A 16,922-nucleotide genomic window follows, 5' to 3' on the forward strand; every position below is an offset into this window, starting at 1 on the left:
CGGAATTAAAATGAACAGACCAGAATTTGAATCAAAACAATGGAATTAGAATGAAAAGAACATAATTTGAATGAAAACAACGGAATTTGAATGAACACAACAGAATTTGAATGGAAACAATGGAAGTTTAAAACAAACAACAGAATTAGTCCCTTTGGAGCTGCAAATATGAGAGTGGGATTTGGAATGATGAAAAAGATTCACAGGCAGGAGCTGAGGCTTTGTTATTGTGCATGAAAACCTTTGGTGCTGAAGAACTGACTAACAGTATACAGTCAGCTGATGAAGCAATGTGCCTCCTGCCAATGAACAGTTAAAGATATTTAATGATACAGGAGAATTGTTTTGTGTTTACAGCTTCTTACAATAAAAGCATTTATGTAAATTAACCACTTGCCATGTTTATGTGGGAGAGAGGGAAATACCAGGTAAGATTAACATGTTAACAGTTTTGATGCAGCACCCTCTTTGCGGCTGATTTCACCCAGCAAACTCAAACAACCACTCACCAACTGTTTGGGGGATACGATTTCAAGTAGCAACCGGAAGGAGGTTGTTGACCAGTCTCTTGTTCTGTGTAACTGAGGTTTTATTGCCTAAACCTAACCAAGGAGCTTTCAGAACCCAAACCTAACCATCTACTTCTTAGTGCCCAAACCTCACATAGTATTTAAACTTAACCAGCTTAAAACTACAGCCTATATCACTGCCACCCTTCACCTACATATCGAGAACTTTGCAGGAAGACACAAAATTGCATTTACTATTTACCTTTGATCACACATAATTATTTAATAACCACTGGTGTAAAAAAACAAACAAAAACACATTCACTACACTTGTGGAGTTCCCCATAATTTCACTCTTGGGCCTCAGTAATTCAGTCACTCAGATTAGAAATAGCAGGAGCATTGCTCTAACAAATCACCAGCAAAACACGGACAAAACCAAAATATTGCTCTTCAGTGTCTACCTAAATTAGTAGGTCTAATTTAAGTATTAATTAATTAATAAAGTATGCAATGTGATATCCAGTGACTTATAAGTTAAAGTGTCCTCATTGCAATAACAGATATTAGAAGTTCTTGACTTTAAGCTTTTCATGCCTATTTGGACATTTGTGTGTAGCTTTCTTGCCACAACAGTAACGTTGCTGCTGAATATCACTCCTAATCCACACTTTAGTGTTTCTCTTAGAAGAAGCTGTTTGATTGCACATAAGGACCGACACTAATTCACCCACAGTTACTGCAGCGTAAAGGACTTCCTGCTCTGCTAAGTGGAATGATTGATGCTAAACGGCTAAACTACAGGAAGCCAGTTGAAATTTATCCAGAATGGCATTTTGCACCTAAAAGGACTGCATACATGGATGAGTACAGTCTAATTTTTTTTATTGCATTTTTCAGGATACGAAAACTTCTCCTTTATCCTCTTGCCCTTATCTGCAGTCATTTCTCCAATGTCTGAAAAAAATAACATTTAAAGTACTAAACAGCTTTTCTGTGCTGAGATGAGGTCTGAAAATCAAAAAGGGAAAAATCCAGATAAAATGTCACAAAAACAATCAAATAAACAGGAATCCACATTTTCAAATAAAATTTTAATATTTAAATTTTACCAAATTATTTCTACACCAACATGTACACAAACATACCCTCTGTACATACATTTTTATTGGCCGTTGGGCTGCTTTGGTCACACAGACCAGCAGTCTGACTCCGACTGTTTTGCTGTCACAAGAGCAAAAACAAAATCAGTCAGCGACTGAGAAGCTTCCCTCTGCATGAATCAAGTTCTGGATGCAGAAAGATCTGAATTAGTTTGCGAAATTCTTTGGAGAAATTCATAACAATGTCGCCCTGTTTCAGTTTTATATTTGTGAAGATGCTGCATGAACATCTAATTTTGTCCTCTGCCGCTGTAGAAAAGAATGAAAAAATGTTTTGAGAGTTAATTACTTGTAAGCCGTAACTCCACAGTGTCTCTAGTAATCCTGCTAACAAACAGAAAAGCCAATCATATAACCTGCTGCTTGGTGGAGTCTTCATGCACTCCTGCAACAGAAGAAACTGTGGATTAATTCAACTTCTGCTGACAAAGTCACCATGACATTAGAAAAATCTTTTGTGCTAGCACATCGGTCGATGATTCTTCATTGGCTGCCTCTTAAATGCAGAATTAAAATTTAATAAAACCCTGATTTCCTCGTACAACATCCTGATCAGCCTCCATCATCTCTCACGGTATCATATTATTGTAACAGAGCACCTCACTCTCAGACTGCAGGCTTGTGGTTCATGGAGTTTCTAAAAGTGGCAGGCAGACACCCTGTCTACTTTTATTATGAGGCTACAAACTTCCTTTTTTGGTAAAGCTGATAGTTAGGATTGGATCATGTGACCCTGAACTATCCTCAGTCATGCTACAGGACTTCTTTTCACTTTCTACTCTCTCCCACCGTTTGTGTTGTCCTTGGCTTTCTGTGCTGCTCTTTTCTCTCTTCCCTTCTTCTTCCAGCTGGTCTCAGTAGATGGCTTCCCCTCTCTGAGCCTGTTGGAGGTCTCCTCCTGTTAAAAAGGAGTTTTTCCTTCCCACTGTCTCACAAGGCATCTTCTGACTGTCTAGATTTTGAAACCAACAAATTAAGGCATCGTTGACCTTCTGTGCTCTATTGTGCTTCATATTTATACACCTGAAGTCTCTATAAAGCTGTTTCCGTCCTTAATCTTGAACAACTGCGAAGCAGTGACTGAGAAGCTGCCCTGCACATTCACGTTAAAGCAAGTTCTGTTTTTGTCTTTGTTTTGACTTCTTTCCACGCTGTCCTCCTTCCTGTTGTTTATATCGTTCCAGAAACAACATGGCGACGTCCGTCCTCGTCAGCTGAAGCCCCGCAGAGACCGCTGGCACGACAGAACTCCTCACCATATGGTAAAACTTGGCCTTCATCATCCTAGTCATCCATTTTTAGAAAGCATTGCAAAAGGCACAATCACACGGAAAACAAAATAAGAGCACCTAGAGCAGAAAATAGGCGCTGAAGGAATGAGAAAGGAGGTTTGTGTGGTTAGGAATGACCAAGAGAGACAAAAACAAGCTGATGAGTGTCATCTCGGTGCATAAACTCCTTCCATCACTGGGGTTATTTGCATTTGGAGCTACAGGTTATAACTTAATTTTTCAACATTTATCCAGTCAGACATATTAAGCCTTTTGGCAATCATTCATCATCAGTGCTAATCTGCTTATTATGCTAAGACCATGTTCCTTCAGCTAAATGTGACACAATACTAATCATTTTTCTAGAGACTCTGTAATGTTTTTCCAAAAGGCTCTTAAGGAACCTTTGACAAATCTCTCGTAATACATTTCTCTGCTACATTATCATGAAGCTCATCCAACACTACGAGAGGAAATCCTGCACTTTCTTAATGAGTGGCTTATTATGTTCCATCGCTGCCAGCATCCTCGCTAACGACATCTTTGCACATAGCAGATGGTTTGCTTCTTTGTGCTGGCATGTGGCCCAAACACACTTAGAGGAAGAACAACCGGGGAGGCAGTCAGCTGCAGGGGAGTTTGTCAGCGTTTAACCAGGCAAGCGCGATCCCTCCTCGGAGAAAAAGACGTTTAGCGAAGGCCCAGTTCAGATCTGAGCCGCACAAATGTTGACTTTGACCTCTGGACAGGAAACCGGGGATCTGAGCAGCTGGTCCGAGCAGGCAGGGAGAAATAACGGCACGGCATCCAACGGGAAGAAGATAAGACGGAGTTGCCTAACACGCGTTTAAGGACAACAGATACATAAACATGCACCTTCTGAGTCTGTCTCCTTAGTTAATAAAGAGACTGTGCTGATCAGCTAGAATCAGAGATGTTTCCTGGTAAGCAGGTGTGCAGATGCTTTTTCTCCCACAGCTGCACGAGGCAGTCACTGAAAACCATCACTGCTTTTCCACCAGAGAAGCTCTGCTCCTACAGGCGGGGTGCACCCAGAGAAACTACAGTGACTCCAGTTTACCTCTGAGCCAGACTTTGTATTGAAAAAACTGTATTTTTTAGTATAAGTTGCACACCTGTGGATATTTTGAAGACATACAGTACAGGCTTACCTCTTTTTCACTGATGCAGTGCCGGTGCTGAGACAGGTCTGCCTTCATGTCGGCTGGAAAATGTCATGCGATGTGGTCCCAGATATATTCTGTTTAGTGTCAGTTTTCACAGTTCCGTGTTTGTTATTTGTCTTTTCTTTCTTTACAGGTTTGTTTTCTTATGTGTTGTTTTTGGTTTTACTTCAGATTTTATTCTTTTTGCTCCCACTTGGGTCTGCTCTGTAACCAACCTTCTGTTGTTGGATGTATACATGTTCTCGTTTTTGCCTTTGTCCTTGTCACTTTGTCAAGTTACACTCTGTGTGTTCACTCTCCAAGTGTTCCCTGGGCTTTTCCTGCTTTTATTTTGAGTCCTTGCTTTATTGAGTTTCTAGGTTTGTTGTAACAGCTAACACAGATTGTGTTTTCTTTTGTTTGCTTTTTATTTACGTCTCTGTCCTCTAATCATCGTGGGAAGCAATTTCATGCTGCAAAGAATTTGGAAATTGCTGATTTTCTTGCAGCAGTCCTTTCCATAGCTGCTGATGTTCCTGCTTCCAACTTTGGTGGCAGGAATTTTCTGTGACTTCTTATGAAAGTGCTACATGGAAACAGAAATTGGTACTGGGGCCGTATCTGTGAAAAAATATGTCTGATAACTCGTTCTTGCTTCAGGTCCTGATGTTTTATGGTTCTCAGTTGGAACCCTTTCATGTTCTGAACTCCTTATTTTGCTTTAGATCAAATGAGAAAACAATCTAAGAGCCCATGTTTGTGGACGGTCATCTCTGCAAGGTAGTTGGCCGATGTGTGGTTACCTAAATGTAGCATATCATATTAAACCATACTGGACTATTAGCTACATTAGGCAGTCATGCTGCATTATGCTTATTGCATTTTAACATTACTCATAAATATTCCTGCTCACATATTCTGTTTCTCTTCACTGTGACTTTAAAAAATCTGATTTTTGTACCAGGCGTGTTGTCATAAACACTCCTTATCATTTCTTAAAGACCTCGTAGTACCATATCACCCCATTAGAGCACTTCGCTCTCACACTGCAGGTTTACTTGTTGTTCCTAGAGTGTTTAAAAGTAGAATAGGAGGCAGAGTCTTCAGTCCTTCTTCTGTGGAACAAGCTCCCAGCTTGGACTTTGGAGACAGACACCCTTTCTGCTTTTAAGATTAGGCTTAAAACTTTACTTTTTTTTATAAAGCATATAATTAGGGCTGGATCAGGGGACTCTGAATCCTACCTTAGATACACTCCAATAGGTCTAGGCTGCTGGGGATTCCCATGATGCATTGAGTGTTTTTCATTTGCTTTTTTCTCTCACCTCTCTGCATTTAATTATTGCTTATTTTTAATCTCTGGCTCTCTTCATGCTGTTCTTGTGAGGTCAGTCAGTGAGAAATAGTCAACACAAACTAATTTTCTCGACATTGAAAGTCAAGAAAATTAGTTTATTAACTAGTCGATCTGTTGTATTTTCAGAAAGAGCCAGGCTAGCTGTTCCACATTTCCTGTCTCTGTTTAAATCCTCAAGAGTCCCATTTTCACCCTGAAGCTGTCTTCTTAACAGAAGGCCTCACAGGGTCCTTTCTGCTCTCTTTTGTGTCCAAACCACATGGATCAGAAACCTGCCAATACTCAGTTTTGTGGTCACTGACAAAGGTCACCGAGGGTTGTGGATTCTTTAGAGCCCTTCTGAGTAAAGTGACGTTCATCCCTATTTCTGGAGAGGCCTCAGTGTCCTGGAGGGGCCCTGATCCGATCAGCGTCCCCGGCTGTGACGCGTGGCCTCGGGGGTCACGCTCTGCCGGGATCACGTGTTTACCTTGAGCTGGAGATGGGCCGGTTTGATATACAACGAGCCGACAGCTCATGAATCACAAAGAAATGAGGAACCATCATGGGCCTGTAGGATGAAACCAGGGACATGCTACAGAGCTGTGAACCCCGAGGGCCCAGATTATGAATATCTCAATATGCTTTTCTGTGTGAGTTTGAGGACAGAACCACACTGTACCAATGTGAAATTAGAACACTGTAGTAGTAAAAAATACTCAGTGTCCTCCAAAGGGTCTAACAGCTAAACACTGATTGCTGAATTATTCAATGAATTACTGAATCAGCAGCTAGTTAACATGATATTTTGGGTTGTTTCTAGAGTTCATGTCTTATTTTAGTTGGACGTAGCCTGTAAAGAAAATGTTTCAAGGATGTGTGCCTTTATTATAGACGTTTACTTTTTAATTTAAAAACTTAGCTGTAGTTTTTCTAGTGTCACTACTTATAAAAGGTATTTGTGGCTAAACATCAGTTAGCCAGTTTTTACTATTTCTCTCATGTATAAACCAACAAGGGTAAAATTAGTAGATAAACATTGTAAAAATGTAGATTCATATTTTATGAATTCTACACTTCTACAGATTTAGCGGCTGAACGGTAGAAGCCCCGCCCATTTACATTATGACGCTTTTCCCGTCACCATGACTGGATGATCCGTTCACTGCCTTTGTGTTTAATTTGAGATATCATCTATGGTTTTGTTGTGACTGGCTAAAAATGTTTGGATGGATGGCGACCAAATCCAACTAAATTAAATCAAATGATGCCATAAACAAGATTGCTTTGTTTTACTTATTCCACAAGGGGGCACTATGGCGCAAAGAGAATCCCTAACTGATGCATCTTTCCCAGGTGTTCCCTGTCCTCTGGATCAAAATATAAATCCCTGCAGCTGCAGTTCAATTTGTCTGACACAATAAGGTGATGTTAACACCTTATTGTTAACACACCCGTTAACACAACCGTGCTTGGGACTGGACGGCATCAATGCCGTTAGCTTGTTAACACATTGACGCCGTCCAGCCTCACACATCCGCAGTAACTCGTTAACGGAGATTTGTCGCGTTAACGTCATTTTAACGAGATTAACGCTGACAGTTCTTTCTTGTTCTGAAATTCTGCATGTCAGGATGTAACTCGTTCACTTACCATCTGCTCGTTTTTGTCAACTCAGTGCTGAAAAATACTTTAAACTCTAACGTGAGTAATTATCTGCTTTTCTTCAGCCAACGGATGCCACAGCAGCACAAAGAAAGGTCAGCCTGCAGAGGTCGCTAATGTTTCTCTGAGGAAACCTGCGATGCACAAGCAGGTAAGCCGAAAGAGGCGCGCAATGATGTTGAGTCTGAAGTAACAGCAGATGATGATGATGATTACTTTTATGATGTGATCACATTTTAATCAAAGCAAGTCTCCTCTCCACTTTCCACTTTCTCGTCCAATAAAAACACCCATTTCTTAGGAGTTGGCTTACATCCGTTTTTTTTGCCAAACCTAACATCAGAGTTACCTACCATCACCATCACAGTCTCACAGGGTCAATGCATTCGTCTTTTAACCAACAAGTATCTCAAATTTGAGCATCTGATACCCCGTCACTGGTGATTGGTTGATAAAACTGGACAATCATTAACCAAAATTAAGTTTGATTTCATACAAATCACCTTTATGTAACGTTTCTAAATTAATAGCAACTCATAAGCTATGAATAGATCAGAAGTGCTAAGACTGCTTTCTATTTACTTAAAGCATCCTCCACTCTGACAGTTTTCTTACTGAGTGCACCACGTGTCTATTTAAGATCACTTACATGTAGATTTTCCTTAGCTGTCAAAAAATAATTTGCTGTTACAGTAACAAAGGTTTTCACCCTCATTAATGCTGATAAATGTAATTATTCCAGTCTCATCTTCTTTTATAGCATAGGACTCCAAAACCAGGAAGAAATTAACCTATAATTCCCTCTCTTTATTACTTTAAACTGAAACATGAGGTGATCACAGTCATTTTGGCAAAGTTTAGGTTTGAAGGTTTCTCAGAAATGACAAACTGCAGCTGTTCTCAGGTTAAAACTGTTTGAAATTGCTTTAGGATAATAACAACACAGTCTGAGAATGTAACCTTGGTATCTGAGCACTTGGAATTCATTTCTCTGAAGATATATTTACTAAGAATAGCTGATAGCTCGCTCATTTGTTGCACATTTGGCAAGAAATGGCTAAAACATCTGTTTAAATAAAAATGGAAAAGCTCACTTTCAGAGTTCAGTATTTAGAAGCTTTTATGCTTTTTCTAGAACCTCCATGCAGTCTTGAATCACTGCCTGTTCCCCAAAGAATTACTGTATGATGCCCTGTTGGCTGTCTTACTCTTTAGCAATGATTGTCAGGATTGGATACTAGATACTTCAGCTCAGTGAGACATCGCCCAGATTTGCTGCTAAAACTCTGAACTGCCAAAAAGTCACGTGTTTTTGTTTGTGCATCGTGTCTTTTCGCGTCCTCCTTTCTGTAAAAAGCGAGCAGCACTCACAGCACGCTCTTTAGTTTGGTCAGGCTGTTCTGTGGTCACAATCACCCATATCACCACAGCCACAGTTTTCCTGTAAAAGATTCCACTTCAAAGGAAGCTGGCGCTCTCTTTCCACTGAAAGCAGGGCCGCTCCCGCAGCTCCGATGGACCCAGGCCAACTTCGATTACATGCCAACCCACGTGACTAATTACGAGTCAGATGAGGGCATACAGTGTCATGATCACACAGGAGAGTATAGGTGGACGGACAGTTGGGCCATATGGGCGTCTGAGATTTGGACAAATGTTAGAGTTTGTGAAGAAGCAGGCCAGCCAAAAAATAATAACAAATAATCAAAGCTCACACTGGGAGCTCTGGGAGCGCCGGGTCCACGGATCCCGCCAAACCTGGACTGTGGTTGTTGCGGTCAGAGCTGCCAGCCGCCATGTTTTGCACGACCAAGGTGAGAACATGTTTGTCGCGCTCCTCGGTGTCGTTCTCGTTTGATGGTGTTGTTGTTGGACCAGGTGGGTGTTGTACGAAGGTGTGGCGAGGAAGCTGCTCCGTGCGCAGCTTTTACGTTCAATGCCTCGGGTGAAGCGGCATCACGTGAGGAAGACGATAGCGATGTAGCTGCCGGTGTAAACACACTGTTTACACACAGCTGAATCTGAGCACTTGCTTAACCCTGTAATGTGCATGCGTCTCATTCCCAAACACACACACACACAATCAGAGACGCTGCTTCTCATTGGCTGCTTGTTTTCCCTCCTGCTCTCTCCCCCCTCCTCCCAGTTGTAATTTGTCTCTTAAATATCATCATTCAGCCATTTCCATCAAGCCAACCCCCATCACCAACACCTACGCCTTGCTGCTCCCTCCTCCCTCACTATTTGGGTCTCTGGGGAGGGAGGGGGGGCAAGGATCATGTAAATACACCCCCCCCCCCTCCTCATCTGCCTCCTTGTCCTCTCTCTTTTTTCTTCTTTCCTCGGAAATTTCCCTTCTTCCCATCCTCCAGTGCCTCCATCCCTGAACTAGCTCAGTGATGTTTCTTCATCTTTTATCTCTCCTCCTGCATGGACATCATTGGGTGAGGTGAAAGGGGAAGGCAGGTGTGGAGGTGAGGTGGTGATTGGGCTACAACCTTAAAACTCATGTGACAGCAGATTAACCGGAGGCAAGACTTTGTCACGCTCCCACAGCCGCCACAATTCCCCTTACTGCCTCCCTCCTCCTCCTCCCTCATGCTACCTTCCCACCGCAGTTACACACACCTCCCTCCCTCCCCCTCCTGCAACGCAACTCCTCTCCGCTCGCTCCGCGGCTTGTGAGACCGTTGGCAGCCTTGGTGCGTGGAGGGAAAGAGAAAGGAGAGAGGAGAGAGTGAGGCTTTCCCAGAATAGAGAAGCAGGAGGAGGTGAGAGGGATGATGATGGAAGCCAGCTTTGACACTGAGGAGAGTTTTGACGATCCCTCCTGTCTCGCCCCGCAGCCCCCCGGCTCTGTTTCGCCGGCCAAGAGGCAGATCAAGGAGGTCAAGGAGACCAAGATCACTGTGAGTACTGAGAAACTTAATCCTTCCTCTTCTCCTTCTTTGTGCTTCTATCTGTGCATCCTCTGCTGAAGCTCCTCATGCACCTCAATTAAGTTCAAATCACTTGTTTTTTCTCTTTTACCATCTGTTGACGTTAAACTCAAATCATAATGCATTACATGTCCTTGTGGAGTAATGTGAGGGGGTTCCCTGCAATACTGGATACCTCAATCATCTGAATGAAGAGGCTGTGCGGGAGTCTCGCACTCATATCGGTCTCATTGACTTGAGCGGCCTCAGTCTATAATATTGATTTTATGTCTGTCAAAGATTAATTCACGCTTTGGAGACTCTCTGATGTGTTTTTAATGACTGATAAGTGAGGAGCCTGCAGAATCCTGTTGGTATTTTTATGATATGTCAGATTAAGTGTGTGTTTGTCTCCTCCAGTTGTTATCACCCTCTGCAGGTCACACTCGGAGTAGAAACTGAGGTCTTCACCACGGTGCAGGGATTTTTTTCTATAATGTACACAGTAGCTTTGTGTGAAGATACCCAGACAGTAGTTGCAGTTATGTAATCTCTCAGTCCATAATGCAGGCTGTGGTGAGGGGGTGGTGGGGGGCAGCGGTTAGGCGGTCGTGCGTTGATGGAGAAGCAGACAGAGGTGGGTTTTGTGTCTCGCGAGGGGCTGATTTTGCACTCGGTGGGCTCGCTGACCTGCTGCAGCCACGGGAGCCGTCAGTCTGGCTATTGTGAAAAACACCACCAGACCTGAGAGAGATGCAGCAAGTCCAGTTTCCATGGTGACAAAGGCAATAGCACTGATTAATGGGTGTTGAAATGGAAAACACCGCCATAGGAGAAAGTGGTGGTGGTGGTTTGAGAGGGAGGGGGGAACCATTCAGATATTCACAGAAGACATACTGTTTTGAAGATTATTTCTTCCTCCTCTTTGTTTGCTTTTCCAAAGCCTTTCACAGCTCGCAGATCTATTGTTGTTCTTTGGCTTCATCCAAAGAGTTCTCATGGAGAGATTTCTTTCCTTCTCCACTAAAAAAAAGAGGAATTTCTGGGAAGTCTTGATGCTTGGGAAGAAAAAAAAACAATCATGCATGCTAAATGTCTCTGCAGCAGCTGGAAAAAAAAATACAGGTGATAACAACTAAATCAGTGACGTCGGCCCTCAGAGGTGTCTTTTTGTTCGTCGTGGTGCACCTCACGTTACACAACCCCTCCACAGTTGTCATGGAGACGCTCACATCCATGACTGTTGGCAAAATGGACCCTCGCGGGGCGCCGAGGCTTCACACACGAGAAGCAGCCGCCTCGCGACCTTGTTTTCACCTTCACCACATCTGACCGATCGGATCAGATTTAATAATTTTTGAGACTTGAGGTTTTTAGTGAAACATTCATGCCCCTGTGGTTTGACTTGTTGCTGGGCTGCACGTGCTCGGTACCACGTCAGCTGGCATCTTTGCAGAGGAGGTTTCAGTGAAGAAACGGCAATCTGGGTCCGAACAAATGGAAAGAAGAGTTAAAACACGGTCCAGATTTTTTGCCATGTTACTGTGAAAAGGATTCACAAGGTTCATCAGAGTTAGCTACCAAGCTGGCTCACTATCAGAAGATGTTAAGTATTTCTGAAAAGTAAAATAAAAAAAACGTATCTGGGCTGCTGGTGAAAAAGTAAATGCCAGAAAAGTTCAGCTAATTAACATATGATCTCTCATAAAGTGGTTAGGTATCATTACGCTCATATTTCATGTGGCATCATGTGAACATTGATCAAGAGCCAAAATGGATGTGACTTAAGTACTGGTTGCTAGGGAAACGCATCTGTTCTGCATCATTCGTTCTTGGAGGTTACTGGATGAAATCGATTGCTTTGGTCGCTAGCAGTACACAAACGCGCTAACTGCTAGTAAAACTTGAAAAAATGTAACAAAATGGAAAATTTCACCTTGAAAGTAAAATAAACCTTCTCCATTTCTGGTTTGTGTTGCTCTTTGCTCAGTATCACTACAGTATGGCCAAGAGCGGGATAGTGTTCATAGACAAGTCTGTGATTTGCATTCAGGCTGTGACTGCAGCATTATGCTAGCAACCAGCCTTTATCAAAAGCAAGCTAGCCAAGCTACAATTAAAAGTTAGTATTAGCTCCTATTTTTTGATGCCTGTGCACGCCACCGCATCATTCTCATGAGCAAAGTGAAGCGACGGAGCCATAATTCAGTTCAGCAACATGTGACATCATCCAATGCATGTGAATGAGAAGCAAGAGCGTTGAAGCCTGAAATTAATCGGTGTCAATGCTGCCTAACATCTGTGTGTGCAAATGGTGTAAATGGCACCATATATTTCAGCTACCTTTAATTTAAAACATGTTTTAGATATTAAACCTGTATATGTGATTAATGGCTTTAAATGTATCTTACAGTTAGTATTTGTATTAACAATGATTAACCTCGTTTTGTCTCCTGTTTTATCAGCTAATAAACTAAGAACATTCCTGGTTGCTCCCAGGCTTGGAAACAATATTAACAGACAATAAAGAAGAAAACTGAGTGGGGGTTATAGTAAGGTGAACCTGTGTACGGCTGTGAAGGTGGAGTCTTGCAGGAAATGTGCTATATGCTGCTCGAAAACGAACATTCGCAAGAGAGCGTTTCAGTTGTTTGTTCATCTGCCAGGTTTACGTCTCTCACGGACCATTTGTTCTTTGACTTGATTTCCCCCCCCCTCCCCCGACTCTCGTCAGCAAAATAAATAAACACAAAAATATGTAATGAAATAAGCATTGCCTGTAGCTTGGATACTAAACTCTCATGAGGGCGAATGCTTATGAATGCTGACTGAGGACTAAATGTGCCAGTTCACTCAGCAAATCTACACTCATATATAGCTTGCAGCTTTGTTTTGTGCTAAATTCAAACAGTCAAGCCCGATGGCTGGACTTCAAACACCCCCCCAAGACTGGCCTCGGTCTGATTTATCACACGCTGTGGCATAAAGGTAATCTATATTAATATTTTATTCTCAGCCCCAGAGTACCTCACTAAGCAGCCATCAGGGAGAAGTAAGTTAGCCAGACAGGCTTCCCTTAGATGAATGGTCTCATTTTTTGCTGGATGTGAGAGGCAGATAAACAACAGTCATGATAAATGTGGAGCCAGTGTAATGGAAAATCTGGTGCCCATGACAATCAGTATGGTCTCTGAGGCAGAAAATGAACAAAGTGACTGGTCTGCACACAGAGTAAATCACACCGCTGCTCCTTTACATTACAATGTGCTGCTGTGAGTTAATGTTGTTTATTAGCTTGCTACCATGCCCGTGAGTTTCAGTGGCAGTTTGCCATATTAACATGTCCTCTGGATTTTAGCGATTATATAACAAAGAGAAGAAGAGCATTACTCATCTATTTTACGTTCTGTTTTTTGGAAGTTGTTATGATGCTTTGTTTGTGGTGGCAAAGAGAGGAGAGTGAGGAAGCCCACTACATATTAATGCTGGGGTTGGTGAAGTTTTAAGTGCAAAATAATCAAGGTTTTATGTGGAAATATACCTGTATATGGAAATATTCACACTCCTCTGTCACAAATACTGAAAATCTAAAAACATTAACTGTTCTATACTTCTTTCTTGCCTTCTCTGTTGAGCCCTCCAACATAAAGATATTTGCGTCATAAATCTACTGCATGGCTTGTACAGGAGAGCTTGTAATATACACAAGTATGGCACTTTTATTTTACCATTAAAAATCAGGCGTCATCTGCCTCTAAAATAGATAATTATCAGCTTAGCGTAGCTTCATTGTGAATTTTATTTCCTTGTGTATTTTTCCAGCCTCCAAGGCTTCACTGTTTTGGTTTGCTCTTATGGTATTGTATTTGGCCACAGCTACAGTGCAGAAGACAGCGAGAGGCAATCGTTAAAGACAGTATGTGTATATATATATTTATATATACATATATATATTTTGTTGCTAAAGAGCAACCATTTTCAAGTAAAAGTTAGAAATGGTAGGGGCCAGAAACAAAGCTGCTTTAAAAATGGGTACATATTACACTTTATAATCCCTGGTATAAATAAATATAGACTATATTTATATAGCAATATAGAGCATTTACACTTAAAAAAAAAAAAATTTTAATCCTTTTTAATGATTCTGTGACTGTATTAAAAAGAAATTTCTTAGCCATCTTAGCAATTTGGTCATGCAAGTAGCCTGGTGTTTGCTAACATTGGCTTGAAATACTTCTTGGTTTTAGGTGTCAAAACTGAGTTTGAGACAAGATGCCTACATAAACTGAATACCCAATAATGTGGTTAATGTTACCTGAACAGCCAACTGAAATGAATGACTGTTTACCGTAACAGTTAGCTGGCTAATCTTAGCTCGCTTCTCTGCTAGCAAGTAAGTTTTTATTTGGTTGGAGACTGTGGCCCTTTCTCAATATGTGTACTTGAGTGTCGCAGGCCAAGTATTGTTCCAATTGTCTGTGAAGGTTCTCAGTCATCCAGGTCATCGTAGTCTAAGGAGCTTGGAAAGAAAAGCATCTGGACTTCTTTAAGTTGCTTGAAGACGTTTCACCTCTCATCCGAGAAGCTTCTTCAGTTCGAGGGTCAAATGGTGGAGAGTCCCAGATTTAAACCCAGTGGGAGTTTCCCCCCAAAAGAGGGACAAAAGGACCCCCTGATGATCTTCTACCTAATCACATGAGCCAAGGTGTGAAAACGGGTGTGGGTCACAATCAGCCAGGGTTTCAGGTGAGCTCATTGTGAAACCTGGCCCCACCCTATCATGTGATTTCCTGAGGTCAGATGGCCCAGGATGTGAGTGGGCATTAAGGCGTCTGGGAAGGGAAAATCTCAAAACTGGATTATAGATGGCAGACAGTTGGTGTCGTAAGCCACCGCCTCTGTTCAAAGACAGTCGCTCACAGTAGACATAGATGGCTTCTTTCACTCCTCTTTCAAACCATCTGTCCTCTCTGTCCAAAATGAGAACATTGGAATCCTCGAAAGAGTGACCTTTACATTGCCCAGACCTCTACATTGGAGAGACCAAACAGCCACTTCACAAGCGCATGGCACAACATAGAAGAGCCACCTCCACAGGACAAGACTCAGCTGTCCATCTGCATCTAAAGGACAAAGGTTACTCTTTCTTATTATCCAAGGTATGCTAAACTGGCCATCTATTGTACTGTGGATGCTCTTAGATCCAACCATCTTTTAACTTACATGTCAACCTATTAAAACAGGGATTCCCAAAGTGTGGGCTGGGACCCTCTTCGGCCATGAAGGTCCTGCAGGTGGGCCGTAGTTTACTTTAAAAGAATTTACTAAATAAATTTACTTTAATAAGTAAATTAAAGATTTTGGTTGGTTGTAATATCACTCATTACTCTTTCTTGTGTCTTATGGTTGTGTAGCATTAGCAGTTTATAACCAACTACCTGTGTTGCTTGTGTTTTTTGAATAACAATTTCAAGGACATACATCACTTTCTCTTGCATTTTGAGTAGAGTGAAGGCTTAAGGTGATGTTGGCCTCATGGCATTTTCTCTTATGTAAGTGAGCCGCAGCACTCCAGACCTGAGAATGGCTTCATTAAAACACTGGCACTAGAGAAGCACTGAATATATGAAAAACACTGTGAAAGATAAACCAATTCCCGAACAGCAGCGTGTGAGATCCATGTTTACCGGCTTCTGCAGATCTGATAGCAAAGCAGGAGCTCCACCCACACAATAATAGCAAAAGTACCGCTTTGTTTTTGAGCATTCTGCTTGATGCTTTATATTTAGTTTGATGGGTACCACACAGAGTGTGCTGTGAATAAATCTTCCCTGGCTTTGAATCTACCCCAAACTTTAATCCTGAAGCATCGCTCACCAGCTGGAGAGGTAAACCTGGATGCACATGACTGATATTGTGTTGCTTAAAACGAGCCCTGTCCTGCTCTTTATTTCACATGCTGGAGTGAAAAGAAAGAAGCAGCTGGTAGATGTTGTTTCTCTCCAGCCTGTGTGACAGCAGTACAGTGGTGAACTCATGCTGTAAACAGTGTGAGTCAGTGTGTGTTTTTGTGCGTTTGTGGATGAAGCAGCCTGCCTGGATGCCCATGCAGTTTGCAGCAGCGGTTGACATGGCACAGAGGGTATCTTGCAGTGCCAAGAGGGAGGACTCGCAGATGGTGAACATTACATAATTGCAACTCAGAGAGTAATTGAAGACGCCGTGGACCATGGAGTCTGTATTCAGGCTGAGTGCTGGGTGTGTTTATCTCTCACACTACATATTGTCAAGTTTACAAAGTTAATTTGTTCGATTTGAGCTGTACAGAAGAAATGCTTTCTCTTTGTTTTCGGTGATAGTCTGTCTCTCTCTCCTCCCTGAAGCCTCCATGGGTCACCTTCCTCATCGCCACATACGTTTACTCACGCCTGACCTTTTTCCTGCCATGCGCATGATCCAGATAAAACTCTAACCTTGCTTGCGTCCACATTCAGTTTCCTTCCCGCAGCACTTCAGCAGCTCTGTTTCAGTTGGGTCATAACTCGTCACCTTTCTGTCTCCTCTCGTTTCTTACTTCAGATAAACTGTGTGACTTTTCCTCTGCCTGGAGAAGGTCCGGAGCAGCAGCTCCTCAAGCCCGACGAATGGAGCTACTGCGATTACTTCTGGGTGAGTTCCTCAAAAACACAGAGACGCAGCAGAGTCCTGACTCGCTCCCGGGCTTTATTTTTGCATCTCCTGTGACAGCATCAGCAGCCTTAGAGGCGGAAACCTTTGTGAAGTGCAGCCGCTGTTTTTAGCTTTGTACATTACTCTCTTTAGCTTTGGCTTCATAGATTAAAATGTAAACAACGTTTAATTTTAGAAGTCCATTTTAACAAATGTTTAAGCATA

At 42.2% G+C, this 16,922-nt stretch overlaps 1 protein-coding gene across 1 annotated transcript in view; it reads left to right on the plus strand.

The window, feature by feature from the left end:
- The window catches only part of gas7a (growth arrest-specific 7a), a 53,926-nt gene that overhangs the window by 12,586 nt on the left and 24,418 nt on the right, over positions 1-16,922 (plus strand). The window contains exons 3-6 of the mRNA XM_026164039.1: positions 2,857-2,934; positions 7,176-7,261; positions 9,957-10,019; positions 16,608-16,697. Coding sequence (XP_026019824.1) covers positions 2,857-2,934; positions 7,176-7,261; positions 9,957-10,019; positions 16,608-16,697 — 317 coding nt within the window. The remainder of the gene's footprint in view (positions 1-2,856; positions 2,935-7,175; positions 7,262-9,956; positions 10,020-16,607; positions 16,698-16,922) is intronic.

This window comes from Astatotilapia calliptera, chromosome 4 (assembly GCF_900246225.1).
Source record: "Astatotilapia calliptera chromosome 4, fAstCal1.2, whole genome shotgun sequence".
Taxonomy (NCBI): Eukaryota; Metazoa; Chordata; class Actinopteri; order Cichliformes; family Cichlidae; genus Astatotilapia; species Astatotilapia calliptera.